The following is a 14,770-nucleotide window of genomic DNA, read 5'->3' as shown; positions in this document are numbered from 1 at the left end:
ATGTAGGTCTTCTGTGTAATGGTAGGTGCCTTCCTGACACTGGCAAGGCTAGTACCCTTACTTTGTCAAGAGGTGACATAAACCCCTCTCAGCCGGGGACAGTTGGCCCTCTAGGGCACAATCCAGGGCCTGTCCTACAAGTGAGCGGGGCAGTAGCAGTTGATGTCCCCAATTTCTGTCCCTCCTCCTTGTGACAGCATTTATTAGTGCAGTACATCTTTATCTCACACTATGCTTTTCCAACAAAATGCTCGACCGAATGTTTCTGTCTCTTGTAGGAACAACACGCTGAGCCGGGAGAGTGTTGCGAACCAGAAAAGAAGAGAGAGAGAGAGAGAGAGAGAGCAGTCAAATTGCCCCACATGCAGTCTGTGCAAAGGGTTCTATGTACCTTTTTTTTAAAGCAACTGATTTTCTTTTGATCAGAAAACCGTCATTGTAAAGGTCTTTTTCTCCTGAGATCTTTAAAATGTGGGTTTCCCCTTTTTCCTTTAATATCTGGGGGGTTCACCCCCCCCGACCCCCCATTATTCTCCTCTCACCCCCCAACCACCCACCCTCTCCTGTGGGTTCTGATCCAGCCCCCTCCCCCAACCCCACCCTCATGATTTCAGTTCCAACCCCCACCACTCACCCCCTCCCCCTAAACCAAAACACATACAACACACACACCAACACACATGCACCCACAAACCCCATCTTTCAGCCCCAGTCCTACACCCCTCAAGGCCCACCCCCCACTTCCTCAAACCAAAACACATACATACTCACAAAACACACACAACACACATGCACCCACACACTTACCCATTATCCTCGTCTTATCCTGTGCTTCCAGGTCCAGCAGAGCCTGTCAGCCCCTGCGCGCACTCATGTACGGCAGGGGCCTGACAGTTCACTTTAGAAAGACTGTTCTGTGCGGTCATGGAGCAGTCTTTCTAAAGCAACATTTCAGTGAAAAGATCTTTAGAAAAAGTTATTTTCACTGGGAATGGTGCAAAGTTACCAGAGACTGAAGCAAACATGAGCAACGTTCCAGCAGCTTGCGAAACCAGTCATCCAGCGACTGATGCTGAGGGGTGCAAGAGAGAATCTGTGGGAGAAGAGCTGCGCATACACAGAACAATGTCAACCTGCACTGCATCACATAGCAGTGAATACACATAGCATACAGCTATGGATAATACCCTACACCACCAGGAACAAAATGCAAGAGGCACAAAAGTCTGGACACATGTGACTTACCTTGAAGGAGGTAGTGCCAAGGCCCCTAACACAAAGTCAGACCTTCTGCTTCCAGCGCCGCCATCATTATTCTGTGTCAGACTTGTGTGTGGAAATGAGAAAGGGATTAGCCCACTATTTGTAACTTTTGCTGCATCTAACCTGTCCTGGATTGGGAATATAGGACCAGACTAGCCAGGGAAGGTGGACCAAAGTAAAAAGGAGGGGAGCATAAAAAGAGGGGTGAGATGCAGGAAGTTGTGGGTTGTTCGGGTGAGGTTACAAGAGGAGAGGGTGGCAGACCATGAACAAAGAAGGAAGGAGCGCACACTGTGGAGGCGATTTCTTGAAAAGGTGAGCTATTGGTTAGTGAATACAGGTAGTACTGCATTGTGAGTGTGCCTTAGAATGTGACAGGTGTGGTTAGTAGCAGGAGACTAGGGAGTGAATGTGAAGTGAATCTCTGAGTGAAAGAAGGGTCTCTGAATAGGAGGTTGGTGGAGTGATAGTGTGGAGTAGGGAATAGTAGTGGGGAAGAGGGATTTGTTGAGTAGAGGAGGGAGGTGTAGTGAGGAGAGTGGAGTAGCAATGTGGGAGGAGTTAATAGTTATATTAAAGTGTGATGTTGAGTCATAGAAAGAGTGAAAAACCATCAGAGGGACAGAGAAGACAGATGTCAGGAGTAGAAGAAGTGAAGTTGGGTGTTGATTGGAGGAACGTTGTGAGTGAAGAACACTAGAAATTAAGAGGGGAAGGAGTGCAAGGGCCTGGAAGAAAGGGGCAGAATACAAATGGGTGTCTGAAAGGACCATCCCCCGACTAACCCCTAGATAGATTAGGAAAACTTAGGAATTCACTAAGAGAGCTTTAGTCAGAGAAGGCTACAGGCATTTAGGTCTACACCATAGAGTGTTTCACCTGTTTGCATACACAGGGATGATCCAACAGTATCTACATAATGGGAGCTAAGGAACCCTGGGTTTGGGAGGAGACGCTTGAAGACGAGAGAGAGGATTGGCTATGGGACCCATTAGAATCTCAATAAAACCCCCTGAGACCTCTCTGAGACTTGGCACAATTCGTGTGCTATCTTTGACAGGGCACACAGTGGCATGGCAGTGAACATTACAATCTTTTTATATATCACCTTTTTTTCAGATCTGCTGATGCCTGAAACCCTACCATTACAGGAATTCATACAATCTATTGAAGAAAGAACATCTACTGCAATGCATTTAATGTCTGCCCTTAATAACTTTAAGCAGGTCCCCTAATCTCCTTCAATGAAATTCAAACCAACCTCAATTATTTTGCAGTCAAAAGGTTTACTTCGAAGCATAATAAAAACTATATAAGGTTTCAAGATGTTTTAAAATGTACTTCCTGTTACAAACGAGGTTATGAAATTATCAATATTTAGTAAGTTAAAAATGTACACACAAAAAAATGAACTCAATGAAAGATTATGTATCCATTGCAGGGTTCAAAATTACGTTTCAGTGAGCAGAAGCTAAAACCAGCTCCTGGTTTTCAGGTATCACTCAGTAGGTAGTAGCTACGACTGGGGAACTAGGAGTGAGTACACAGAACACCTCAAATCGAACTTCCATGGGAGAGGCACACTTTGACTTTTTGGTCATTATGTATGATCCATTCGGTTTAAAATGCATGCTAGACGTGTCCTAATTCTTCTTTGTTAGCATTCTCAAATACTAAAAATGAATGTCACATGTGTATGTTTGTAAGGCACCAGTTGGCCTGGGGAGCCAAAAGTAGCTCCTCATAGCTGCTGATAGCTCCCAGCAATTTCATACCCTGCATTGCTTTACAAATAATTGCAACATCCGCAAACAATAATGTTTACTGCAGCTTGACATTTTAAGAGTAGGTTATATTTGCAGAGGTTTACACATAACTAAAATTGTTGTAAACTTTGTTGTCATTTTCTAGAACATTTTAAGTATACCTTAGGTTTACAAAGGTTTAGAAAAACGCTTTTTGAGATTCTGAATGTTTACATGACCAATGTGATTTAAGTGTACCATACGTTTGCAAAGTCGTTCTCTTTTGTAAACCATGTAGACCTAATATTTACAAAATTATGGATTTGCATAACTATACGATTTACTCATATGTAAACCAACATGTAAACCAAAGGTTTACAAATTTGTTTCAGTAGTATGTAAACCATTGTAAACAAATAGTTTGCATAGGTTTGCATGCATTTTACAAAATGGGTAAAACTATGAATTCCATGCAGTGTTTATCCCCAGATCTGCTTGAGAGCTGATTTCTCAGTTGTCCCTTCCAGAGTACTCAGACAAGCGAAATCCCACCTTTCAGTATCTGCCAATACAGGTGACAGTATATACATCCTTCCACTAGGTCCGTTACTACAACCTACATCTACTCCTGTCTCTATCGTAGATTGTCATATGCATTGGCTACACAAAGAGATTTTGTGAAAGAGCATTTCATCACAGCTATCTCATCTCACATAAACTGGATGGTAGACTGGGCAAATGTATCTTCAAAATGTTTAGGTGAATCTAAAAACGAATTAGGTGACTTTCCTTTTATACAGCCTCTGGATGCTCACTACTGGTTTGAAAAAAGACATCCCATTAATAAAAACCCAAACCAGTTGCAGAGATATGGTGTCATATTCATGAATACATTCTATGAAATCCGTAATCTTCAGTTGTCGATTAAACATTGAGTATTCTATGATAAAAAATATAATGCAGTCACTGCTAACATTATTGTCTCGGTGAAACATTTCGATTGTATGGTATTTGGTACCATGACCAGTAAAGAGAACATGCAGATGAATTTCCTATACATTGGTGATCAGTCAACTCCTGGGCCAATTCTTTGTGTTTACTAATTGACAATCATTTGGTTGTAAAATATGTTCTAGTCCTTTAGCATTTGTGATTCTTTTATTAGCATTACTTATCTAACAAGGCATACTAAGTGTTGCCCTACCCTGATGGTGTAAAAGTACAATGACTTCTAATTTTCTGATGTTGTGTAAATACAGAACAGGAAAGAACAGATCCAGATGCAGCCAGGAAGAGGCTACCATTCAGCTCATATGCAATGCTTTCCAAATCATGGATAAAAACAACCCCTTTCATTTGTTCCTCCATGGTCTATCTGCCATATGTGACACTGTTGATTGACAATGTTACACTTGCAAGCCTACTTGCAGATGTGGGGTTCACAGGAACAGTCCTCAACTGGTTTGCCGCCCATCTCGCAGACAGAAACCAAGCTGAGGATCAAAATTTGTCTCAAGTGATCTTCAATCTATATACCAAATCTCTTGTCTTGCTTCTCAGTAACCCTAATATCCCCTTTCACAAATATGCTGACAATACTTGTGCTGAACTGTCTCACCTCCATCCAAACCAGGATGACAAGCACCACCAGAACGAAACTCAATACCATAAAAATGCAATTTATCCTACAAGGCCATCTATCTGAACAAGGGGGGCACACAAGGGTGGCTGATTGACACGCACCTTGATATAATCACCATTACTCGGGTTCAGCCTTCTCGCAACACATTGACAAAAACAGCCAAAAAAACATTGGCTTGAACTAGCTGTCCTCCAGAATTTAAAACCTTTCCTTCAAAATGAGGATTTCAGAACCACAGTCAAGGCCCACGTAATATCACACCTCAATGGAGGGAATGCCATCCTCTTCAGTGTCCGCTGTCAGTGTCCACACAATGAAATGTGACCGCTTCCCCTCCATCCTAAGAGAATTGCACTGGATACACATATCAGGATAATCTTCAAACTTCCTGCTTCAAAAATATGGCAACTACTGGCCAAACACAAGTCTGCCAAGCAAAGGGTGTGCTGCTCGAGGAGCTAGCCCACTGCAAGGATTTATTTCTTTATTATTTAACATTTATAAAGCGTGCATCAGCCCGGAGGCATCGTGGCCCTGTTACAGACAAAAAGAAATTGTGGCTGGTTACAGAGACAAAAACTTAGTTACAAGCTTGTGAGTCAGAATAGTCACTCATGGTTACACAGAGGTAAAGGAGTATGCAGAGAACAGGGTTGGAAGGGGAGGGGAGAGAGGAGGTGTGTGTTTAGTTAAAGAGATTGATTTTGAGGCCTTTGAGGAAAGCAGTGAGGGGTGTTCCAGAGTTTGGGAGCTATGTGAGGGAAACCAATCCCACCTGCATTGGCTCTTTTGATGGGTGGGATGCATAGTTGGTTGGCGTAATGGCTTCTTTTAGGACGCAAGGAGGAATCTCTGGTGATAGTTTGTGAAAGGTAGGGCGGGGCGGACAGGCTTAAACATTTATATGTTAGGGCGAGTGTCTTCAATGTGGTTCTCTCTTTTACATGGAGGCAATGGGTGGACCATCTGTCCTGCATGATGTGGTCTTTTTGAGGGATACTAAGTGCTGCTCTGAGCGTGTTGTTTTGGACTATTTGGTGCTTATTTAGATTTTTGGCACAGGTGCCTGCTAGGAGAGCATTGCAATAGTCTAATTTAGCTCTGATAGTGGCTTGAGCGACAGAGAGGCAGTTTTGGTTGGATAAGAAAGGCTTAAGGCAGTTATTAGTTTAGTGGTGTGGGCAGAGGCGGAGGCAATAGCACTGACCTGTTGTGTCATAGACATGGGAGAGTCTAGGAAGACTCCAAGGGTCTTCACCAAGGAGGAGACAGGAATAGTGGTGTTATCAATGGTGAAGTTGCAGTATTTTTGGTTGAGTTTGCACAGGGTTTCTTTGGGGCCTAAGAGGATGATCTCTGTCTTGTCTCCACTGAGGCAGAGTCCATTGGCGGCCATCAACGCTTGCATGGAGGTGTACATTTGTAGGAGAGTTGCTGAGTCTTGGTCATAGGATCAGGTAAGAAGGAGGAGGATTTGCGCATCGTCAGCATAGTTGGTGTAAACTATGCCGAAGGAGTCAAGTTTGTCGAACAGGGGTTTTGTAAATAAGTTGTAGAATGTAGGTGCTGTGGAGGAGCCCTGGGGACAACGCAGTGGAAGGTGGCGGGCACAGCGTTAGTCTTATCCGAGAAGACCTTCATGGCTCTGCCTTCTAAGAATGAAGTTATCCAGGAGGAAGCTTGCTTGGAGAAGTGAGCTGCGTTGGTGAGATGGGAGGTAAGGATTTTATGATCAATGAGATCAAACGCTGCTGAGAGATCCAGTAGCAGCAGAAGGGTTGGTTTGCCAGTGTCCATTATCTTTGTTATTTGATTTTTATGGTCTAGGAGGGCAGTTTCAGTGCCATGGCCTTTGTGGAAACCAGATTTTGCCAAGGTTGGCCTTAGACTCTATCAAGTGTTGGATCTGGGTTGTGGGCTGCTCTGTCTAGGACCTTGAGCAGGAAAAGGATGGTGGTGATAGGGCGGTAGTTATATGGGGAAGTGGGATCCAGGGATGTTTTTCTTTTAGAAGGGGCGTACCCAAGCTTCCTTTAGGTTGGATGAGACCGTAGCTGTGGTAAAAGAGGCATTGATATATGCCTTGATGATAGGAACCACGGACTCAGCACAATATTTGATAATGTTAGGGGGGATGTTCCCTTTACACACGGAAGGTTTGAGATGTTGGAGGATATTTATGACTTCCGGTTCTGAGACATCGCTGAAGGAAAAGAGAGGGATGGAAGGACTGTGAGGGGTGGTGCTGGGTGTTGCCTGATGGACGGGTTTGGGGAGAGCTTTGCATTGAGATTGAATTTTATCGTAGAGAAGTTTAATTTTGCTTAAAATGGCTGCCTGTATGCTGGAGCACCAGGCTTCGTATTTCATGATATCATCAGGGCTAGTGGAAGGAGTGATGAGGTCTTTAAAGATAGAGAACATTTCCTTAGATTTGGAGTTGGCATTAGTGATACAGTGGTTGAAGGAGTTGGACTTGGCTTTGAATATGGCTTTTTTATATTGTGTTGAGCGCCTTTTGAATTCTTCCAGCGTGGAATCTCTAGGCTTAGCCTGCCATTTGGTTAGAGCTAGGCGTTTGCTGGTGCAAAGGGCTAATAAGTCTTCTGTGAACCATGAATTGGTGTGCATCGATTTTTTTTCCTTTTTAGCTTCGATCGGGGCTATGGCGTCAATGGCTCTGGTGAGGGTGTAGGAGTAGATGTCAGCGAGTGAGCTGGGGTCGCTGGTGAAGGGAGGCTTAAGTTCTGGGACACCCAAGAAGGGAAGAAGGTTGTCCTTGATTAATTTTTTGGAGCTTCTGACCATGGCTGGAGGGGCGTAGGAAAATACTTTAGTGGTGGGATCGGTGGCAACTGTGAATTGGATGCAATTGTGATCCGTACATGGGTAGGCTGTGTTAGAAACAATGGTGGAGGAACAGTTGAGGTCTGCGACCCAATCGAGGGTGCGGCCTTTACCGTGAGTTGGGCTTGTGACTTTTTGTGAGAATCCAAGTTCTTTGAGTTCTTGAGGACTAAGGCTGCTTTGTCTTTTGGGTCATTGAGGCCTAGATTGAAATCTACGAATAGGATGGTTTTTGTGGAGCTATTTAGGTTGTTGCCTAGAATATGGAAGAGGTGCCCTTGGAAATCGGGGGCTGTGCCCGGAGGCCTGTAAATGATGTGTAAATGTATAGTACAGTTGGGGGACAGGGTCAGTTTGGCTGAGAGGAGGTTGGTGTTAGCTTCCCACGGGTGATTGCATCGCCTAATGGAGAGAGTATCCTTAGATATAAGGATTTTGTGAGCTGATGGTCCTGTCGAAGGATACAGTAACCTTGCAGGAGGGCAAGGGAAATGGCAGGGCCAGATGCCTCGTGGAGCAAGGATTCCGTGACGGCAAGTATGTCTAGGTCATGGGTGGTGATGAGGTTGTTTAAGAGGCTCTGCGGGTATGTGTTTTTTGGAGGTGGCAGTGGGGCGCATGGTGCTATTGGGGCAGGGGAGGGTGGTGGCTGAGGAAGGGGTGGGGATGCGAGGTGCAGAGATGAGGGGCAAGAGTGTGCAAGTGGGGTGGGTGAGGAGGCCCACAGGGGTGGCCGGTGTGTAGGAGCTTGTTGGTTGCGAGGGAGCTTGGTCATGGAATAGTGGGGTGGTGTGTATGTGATGGTTAAGCGAGATGATGTGATGGTGGGCAGGCTGGGGTGCAGAGTGGGCTTGGTGTGTACCCTGAGCCTAGATAATCTATATCCTATGTTGGTTTGGGAGTTGGACATGGGGTTGCTATCGAAGAGGGTTGACTAAGCACACGTGGTGATGGGGAGTTTGGACTGAGAGGTGAGTGATGGAAGTAGACATTATGGCTGGATCAGTGTGCCTGAAGGTAGATAGTGTAAGGGTTAGAGCAATGAGGAGGTGCCGAATGAGAGTGAAACTGTGAGTGTGCTGGTGATTGGGCTGTGAGGTGGTGGGGATAGTGTGGCAGGATACATTGGTAGGCAGGTGAAGGAGCAGAAATTATGTGTGGTGGGTGGAGTGTTGGTGTGGGACAGATCAAAATCAACAAAATAGGCAGCAATCAATTTTAACAAAATGGGCAACAATCAATTTTAACAAAACGGGCAGCAAACAATTTTAACAAAATGGGCAGCAATCGATTTTAACAAGATGGGCAGAAATCACTTTTAACCAAGTAGGCAGCAATCAATTTTAAAAAAATGGGCAGCAATCAATTTTAACAAAATTCTCAGCAAACAATTTTAACAAAATGGGCGGCAATCAATTTTAACAAAATGGCAGCAAACAATTTTAACAAAATGGGCAGAAAAGGATTAACACTAAACTGACACACAAAGAAAAAAGCAGGAAGTAGCATACTCTCTGTCCCATTAGAAAATGAGTCCAAGCTCAATCACGATCACTCCAATGCTCCTAAAAATGAGTAAGGAACTCAATACCCTTCTCTTCGGGTAATAAACCCGGTTCCCTTTGGGCCTACTACTTCAAGATATGTATTACACCTGTAGTATGAGATAGCCAACATATTATATCAAGGAACCTCCCCTTCCAACGAGCTATCTACACCCAAAATTACTTGTATAGTGCTCAGTTACTTCTTAGCTAGATTTGTGGTAAATAAATCTCAGTGTGTATACACATACTCATACTCAATGTCCACTTGCTCTGGTGGTGTTTTCACCACCAGTTGACCCAGGAATTACACATCAAACTAACGAACAACACATAACAAATCACCTGGAAAATACAATGACAGACAATCAAAAGTGTTCACTACTACAGCACACAGAGACCAGGATAAGGAACAACTCACAACTTAGCAAGAAACTATAATTAAAGCACACAACTGTAACAACAACCCCATGAATAGAAGTGACATCCTGCCAATAAAGGTAGAACTTAAATGAATAAAAAGAAAAGCTCTCAACATGAAAGTAACCTAGAAAAAGCACAAACTCTGTAAAGCTAATCATTTGGGCAAAATATGCCTTACAGGTGAAACACATCTAGCTTCAATGCGACTGAAACACCTGCCATCCACTTAACAAAATAATCTCAACAAGTGAGGTGCAAGGAACAAACCAACACCCAGGAACAAACCTGCAGGAATACTCAAATAGCACTTACCTAAAATTCGTTTTGACCCACACACCACGCAAGTACATCCCATTGAAACTAACACTGATTAACCCATATTCTTTAAAACATAACTAGAAACCAGAACGAAGGCAAGAACCAGAACCATCTCAAAATATACCCATCATCAAATCCAATGAGAAAGATCCAAGCATGTTAAAACTAAGTTCACCTGCAAGCAACACGCAAACAACTTAATCCACTAACCACCCCGTTTTTCAACCACCCTCACTCACTGCATGCTCAACAACATGCCAAAACAAGCATCTAAACATATCCCTCAACCCACACAAACAAATTGTCACAATTCTACCCATATGCTAGGGTGCTGCTGATTGACAAGACAAGGCACTGGAAGAACAGCTAGCATGCTACTGTCTGTATCTGCGTTCTGCCTAGATATGTGGACTGTGTCTTCTCTTCTAATTTTAAGTAAAAAGAGTCATAACTATGCAACTTCAAGGCTTCTTTTTATTGACCTAGAAAAGGTTAAGTAGATGCTGGAGGAAAATAACTCTTGACTTGCACAGTTTTCTGCCACACAGTTCTCTCCCAGACAGATACCCGAAGGCGTGGTGAGAGGCAGGACATCCCAAGGCAGAGTGTGAGAAGCTGAACTCCAAGGCAGAGTGCGAGAAGCAAGACCCCAAGGCAAGGTATTAGAAACAAGACTGCCAGGCAGGCAGAAAGAAGCAATATCCCAAGGTGGGGTGAGAGACCTAATTCCCCAAGGTGGGGCGAGTGTATCAAAACCCCACGGTGAGGTGGAAGAAGTAAGACCTTAAAGCGGGGTCTGAGAAGCAAGACCCCAATTAGGGAGGTAGAGAGGGATAAGGCAGGCGTTGAGCTCATCTTCTGATGTGTGTAGTACCAAGAGTAACTGGCATCTATGTGTGTGTGCGCTTTCTGGGTGTGCTTTGTATTGTGTCCAGAAGGGCAGCGTCCAGTGATTGTGTTGTTGGAGGCTTTTAGGGTTTGTGAGCAGGTTTGATAGTGATGTGGTGTTTATCTGCTTTAGCAGTGTAGTTAAGTAGTAACCTGGGTGTATGTGGTCAGTGTGTAGTGGGGTGGGTGGTAAAGAAAAAAAAAGTTTGTAGATTTCGGGTGGTCTCTGGATATTGTTTAGCTATGCTATTATTTTATTGTCTCGGGTGTTCTCCTTTGCGTAGGTGTAGGGATTCTGGATGTGGTTTTGGAGCTGTATGGGGTTGATTTGGCTTGCCTGTAAAGTAGATCACTGTGTAGAACTCGTTGACCCGTTTTTATCATGGCGTGTTGAATACCCAGGTTTTTAGCCATGTCCAGAAGGTTAGGTGGTCTTCTGTCGTACTGATTTCCTTCCGGATTGTATTCCATAGTTTAGCTTTGAGACTGGAAAAGGCAGTTCCCACAACTTCAGTTTTCTCATAGTGTCTTGTTTCTATTTGGAGGTCGGTGCTAGATATTAAGATTCTTCAGGGTGAGTATGGGGTGATTGTTGCTTGGAGAAATTTGGCTCCTTGCCTGTGCAGTAATCTATGGGCAACGGGGAGGGCTTTGAACTTTATTTGCTTCTTCACTGGTAGCCAATGTATACTTCTCAGGGCTGGGGTGATGCAGCCTCTTCTATTTACTCATAGGTGTATTCTTGCCGCCGTGTTTAGGATGCATTGAATTTTTTTGGTGAGGTGTTCCAGCATTCCTAGGTAGAGACTATTATTAGTGGTAGGGAGAAAACTCAGGATAGATTACGCTTTGGACAAAGAACTGTTTTATGTTTACAGTCTAGTGTGAAACCTCCTTAGAGGGAGGGACAGGATAGGCCTTACACTCTTCTGTTTGATAAAACTTTGCATGAATAATGACTTCTTGAGTCTTGCTTTTCAAACCAGTAATAAATTCCATGCCGGAGGCACACAGCATAATGGCATTTGCTTTGCTGCTATTCCTATGTATTCAATCATGCCAAAGTCTACCTGACTGTAACAATTTTCAAATGCCTGTATTCATGTCAACATTCCCAACCGATGTGTATTCGTTTCACACACTACTGTCAACAAATAAACCTTTGCAATGGAAAATAACATGCAGAACATACCTGTAATATTTCCTGCTGTAGCATCACATCGGCGCACCGATATTAAAATGTCACTAAACCACCAAAACTCACACTTTGAACACTGTACGCCTAACAAATACTCACACTGGTTTCCACTAGATGGGTGTCTATGTCCAAAATTCAATGTATTCTACATCTAGTTCTTTCACCATAGCCTTGAAAAAGACCCATGTTGGGTCGAAAGACGTGTCGGCTTAAGTGTATTAATAAATCACCCAAAACACACAGTAACAAAATCTCTCATTTATAGGATGAGACTTATATGTAACTATACAGAGAACAATAACATCTCTGACCCAGCGCCTGGGTGATACCGGTTCTTACCAACAACTCACCCTAACCTCGCCAAGGCAGAAGCGCTTCATCTTGTAAGAACCCCTCACCGGCAGCATAATCTACTAACTCCTTCACATGATCAGCGCAGTGATCTGCATATTCTGCATATTCTAGTGCTCTACCCACTTCGTACACAACATAAACTGGAACCCGGAAGCAGGGAACCGATCCTGGTCCCTGAATATGCAAAAAGGAGCTGAAGCGTTCCCTGGATTATGTCCCAGCAGCTCTGTATGTGCATGGAACCACACAAGCACACTGTATGCACATTCGGAGCTTCATTGCTTCTGCCTGCATCCCCAACGGGTCACACAAGGCTGGCGAGGGAAAAACGCCCCTGGCCATCCATGTCCCACTGGGCATGCAAGGCGGGGTGCAAACTGTTAAAGGGATTCTATATTTCCCTTTGACAGCTCAAGCCAGCCCATCAGTGCTCCCTCCGCTGCTTGTTGGTGTTAAGACCGGGTGGTGTTAAGACCGGGTTGGCTTGGTTGCTTGTCCAAAATGAGTGTGTCAATGCCCCGTCTCCCATTATGGATGGGCCACTCAGGACAATCAGGCAACCATAGTTATTTTATAAAATGTGCAAACATAATGGCATTTTCTGTTCAGAAATCTGTATTTCCCCTATATGTGGCTGAACATATGAGCAGACATGTATACATCAACCCAAACCTGCTGATTTGAATGTGCTGATTTCACTTCACTGCGCTCTCCTTTATTGCAAACACCAGCACAAACCTATGAGGGATTTGTTTGTACAATGATCTGTTACACCAGACAAAGGCAATACATGGGTGTGCGGATTTGAGCTTCCGAAGACAGACAGTACGATATTACTTTTCGACACCCAGAGATCCCGATTCGATAAATCCAACAGCACAAGAAAAAAGTAACACTCTGGGAGCGAATTACATTCTACAGCTCGCAAAAAATGGGGAGCGGAGAGGGGACAAGGAACTTCAAACTTGATGCTGTGTCAGCCTAAGAGAACAGACGTACAGATAACCTTACTCATACTGCCCAGAAAGGCTGGCCTAACGTGCTTCTGGCACGCTGCACCCGGTTTCAAAGTGCGGCCTCTTTGTTGACCTTTGTTGTTGAGCAATGCCAGAATTAAAGTTGCAAATGCCCAGGGAGTTTTCTACCTAACTTCTATGATCGCAATTTTAATACACCGATCTCCTCAAATCTGGGTAACTACTTTACACCAGCCTTGTGCCGAAGCATTGCTAGCTGCCTTGTGCCCCACTGCCACTTGCTCTCAGTGCCATTCAAGTCACTGCACCCTGCAGAATTCCTGTGTGCCCTTCGTCCCAGAGTCAACATGGAAGCATAATGAACTTGTTGGAAAATACACTGATGCATTGCTGGTGACCCAGCATCTGTTCTATGTTTACAAGTGTTACTCAAAGAACTTACTGTACATTATATATCAGTACCCCCTTTGGTCACAAGTAGTACAGTAAAGTGCTGCATTTTAACCAATTTCTACACTCGATTGTCAGCATCATTTGGGGGAGATGGTAATGCCTCTCCAGTAAAACTATTCATCAGCCGCCACTAATTTAAGATTACTTAGAATGGCATAGCCCCCCATAATCCCCCAGCCCAAGCAAGATTCTACCATCCGGCTGCCCAAGGCTCAACTAGGCTAAGAGGCTGAGGGGAAGGGCAGGGTTCTGCCAGAGATGCCAGGTAACAATCCTGGCCACATTCATGAGCACCAATCCTGGACTGTAGAGGGCAAGAACTAATGATAGAGAGGTAATTCAGGGATCAAAGGAGGTGGTCTGGGAATTTCTGTTTATTTTATGAACACAGAGAATGTAACATGGCTGTTTACCTGCATTCCATCCATGCTGTTTCTGGGGAGATAGCATGCATTGGAAGCTGGGAGCCAGCCATGCACTTACACAATTAAAATGAAATATGATGTGGAGTGGTAAAAGCTAGACTCACCTCCACCAGCGACTTAATGAGGTCTGTCATTTTCACCTGCAGCATATTCCCAACTATTGGCCATGGGGTTGGCCCAGGTGGCATGTTCCGCCACTTACGTTTGCTTTTCCACAATGAAAAGAGAAGCAGGATCGATATAAGAACGGTCAGAAGGATGGTGAGGGCGGCTCTAGGGTCCATGGCGGTGATCGGCAGAGGGTTGAGTCATTATCATGACTTGTTACCACTCTTATTTATATTGCAAGCCTAAAACTGGAGAAAAAAAATGCTGCTCATTGCATCACATCTCTAGGTAAACAAGTCGCTTCTGCCCACACATGCATACAAGCAGCGTGATTTAGCATTTGGAAAAAAGAGTTCTCCTTTTACTCTGTCCTTGCCAGGTGAGCTCTTTGAAGCCAGCCCCATTCTTTCATTATCTCGAAATAAATATGTTACTGCTAGTCCACATCTTAATGAGTGCTTCTTTACTCGGAATTGCTGTGTCCACATTACACAGAAAAGCTGCAGTGTGGAGATGGACTATTGTGCAGGTAGAGTCATGTTTGGATCAGTGGCGAAGCCAGGTTTTGATGCCAGTCGGGGTGAA

The 14,770-nt window shown here is 44.2% G+C and overlaps 1 protein-coding gene across 1 annotated transcript in view; it reads right to left on the bottom strand.

Annotated features, from left to right (window-relative positions):
- Positions 1–14,361, bottom strand: part of LOC138566784 (cytochrome P450 2F3-like) — a 463,175-nt gene extending 448,814 nt beyond the window's left edge. Inside the window, exon 1 of the mRNA XM_069644434.1 lies at positions 14,182–14,361. Coding sequence (XP_069500535.1) covers positions 14,182–14,361 — 180 coding nt within the window. The remainder of the gene's footprint in view (positions 1–14,181) is intronic.
- Positions 14,362–14,770: the final 409 nt, after the last annotated feature.

The sequence above is a fragment of the Ambystoma mexicanum genome, chromosome 2p, assembly GCF_040938575.1.
Source record: "Ambystoma mexicanum isolate Mex_15411 chromosome 2p, UKY_AmexF1_1, whole genome shotgun sequence".
NCBI lineage: Eukaryota > Metazoa > Chordata > Amphibia > Caudata > Ambystomatidae > Ambystoma > Ambystoma mexicanum.
Note: the sequence above shows the minus strand (reverse complement) of the source record. Positions and strands in the feature narration are given on the sequence as shown.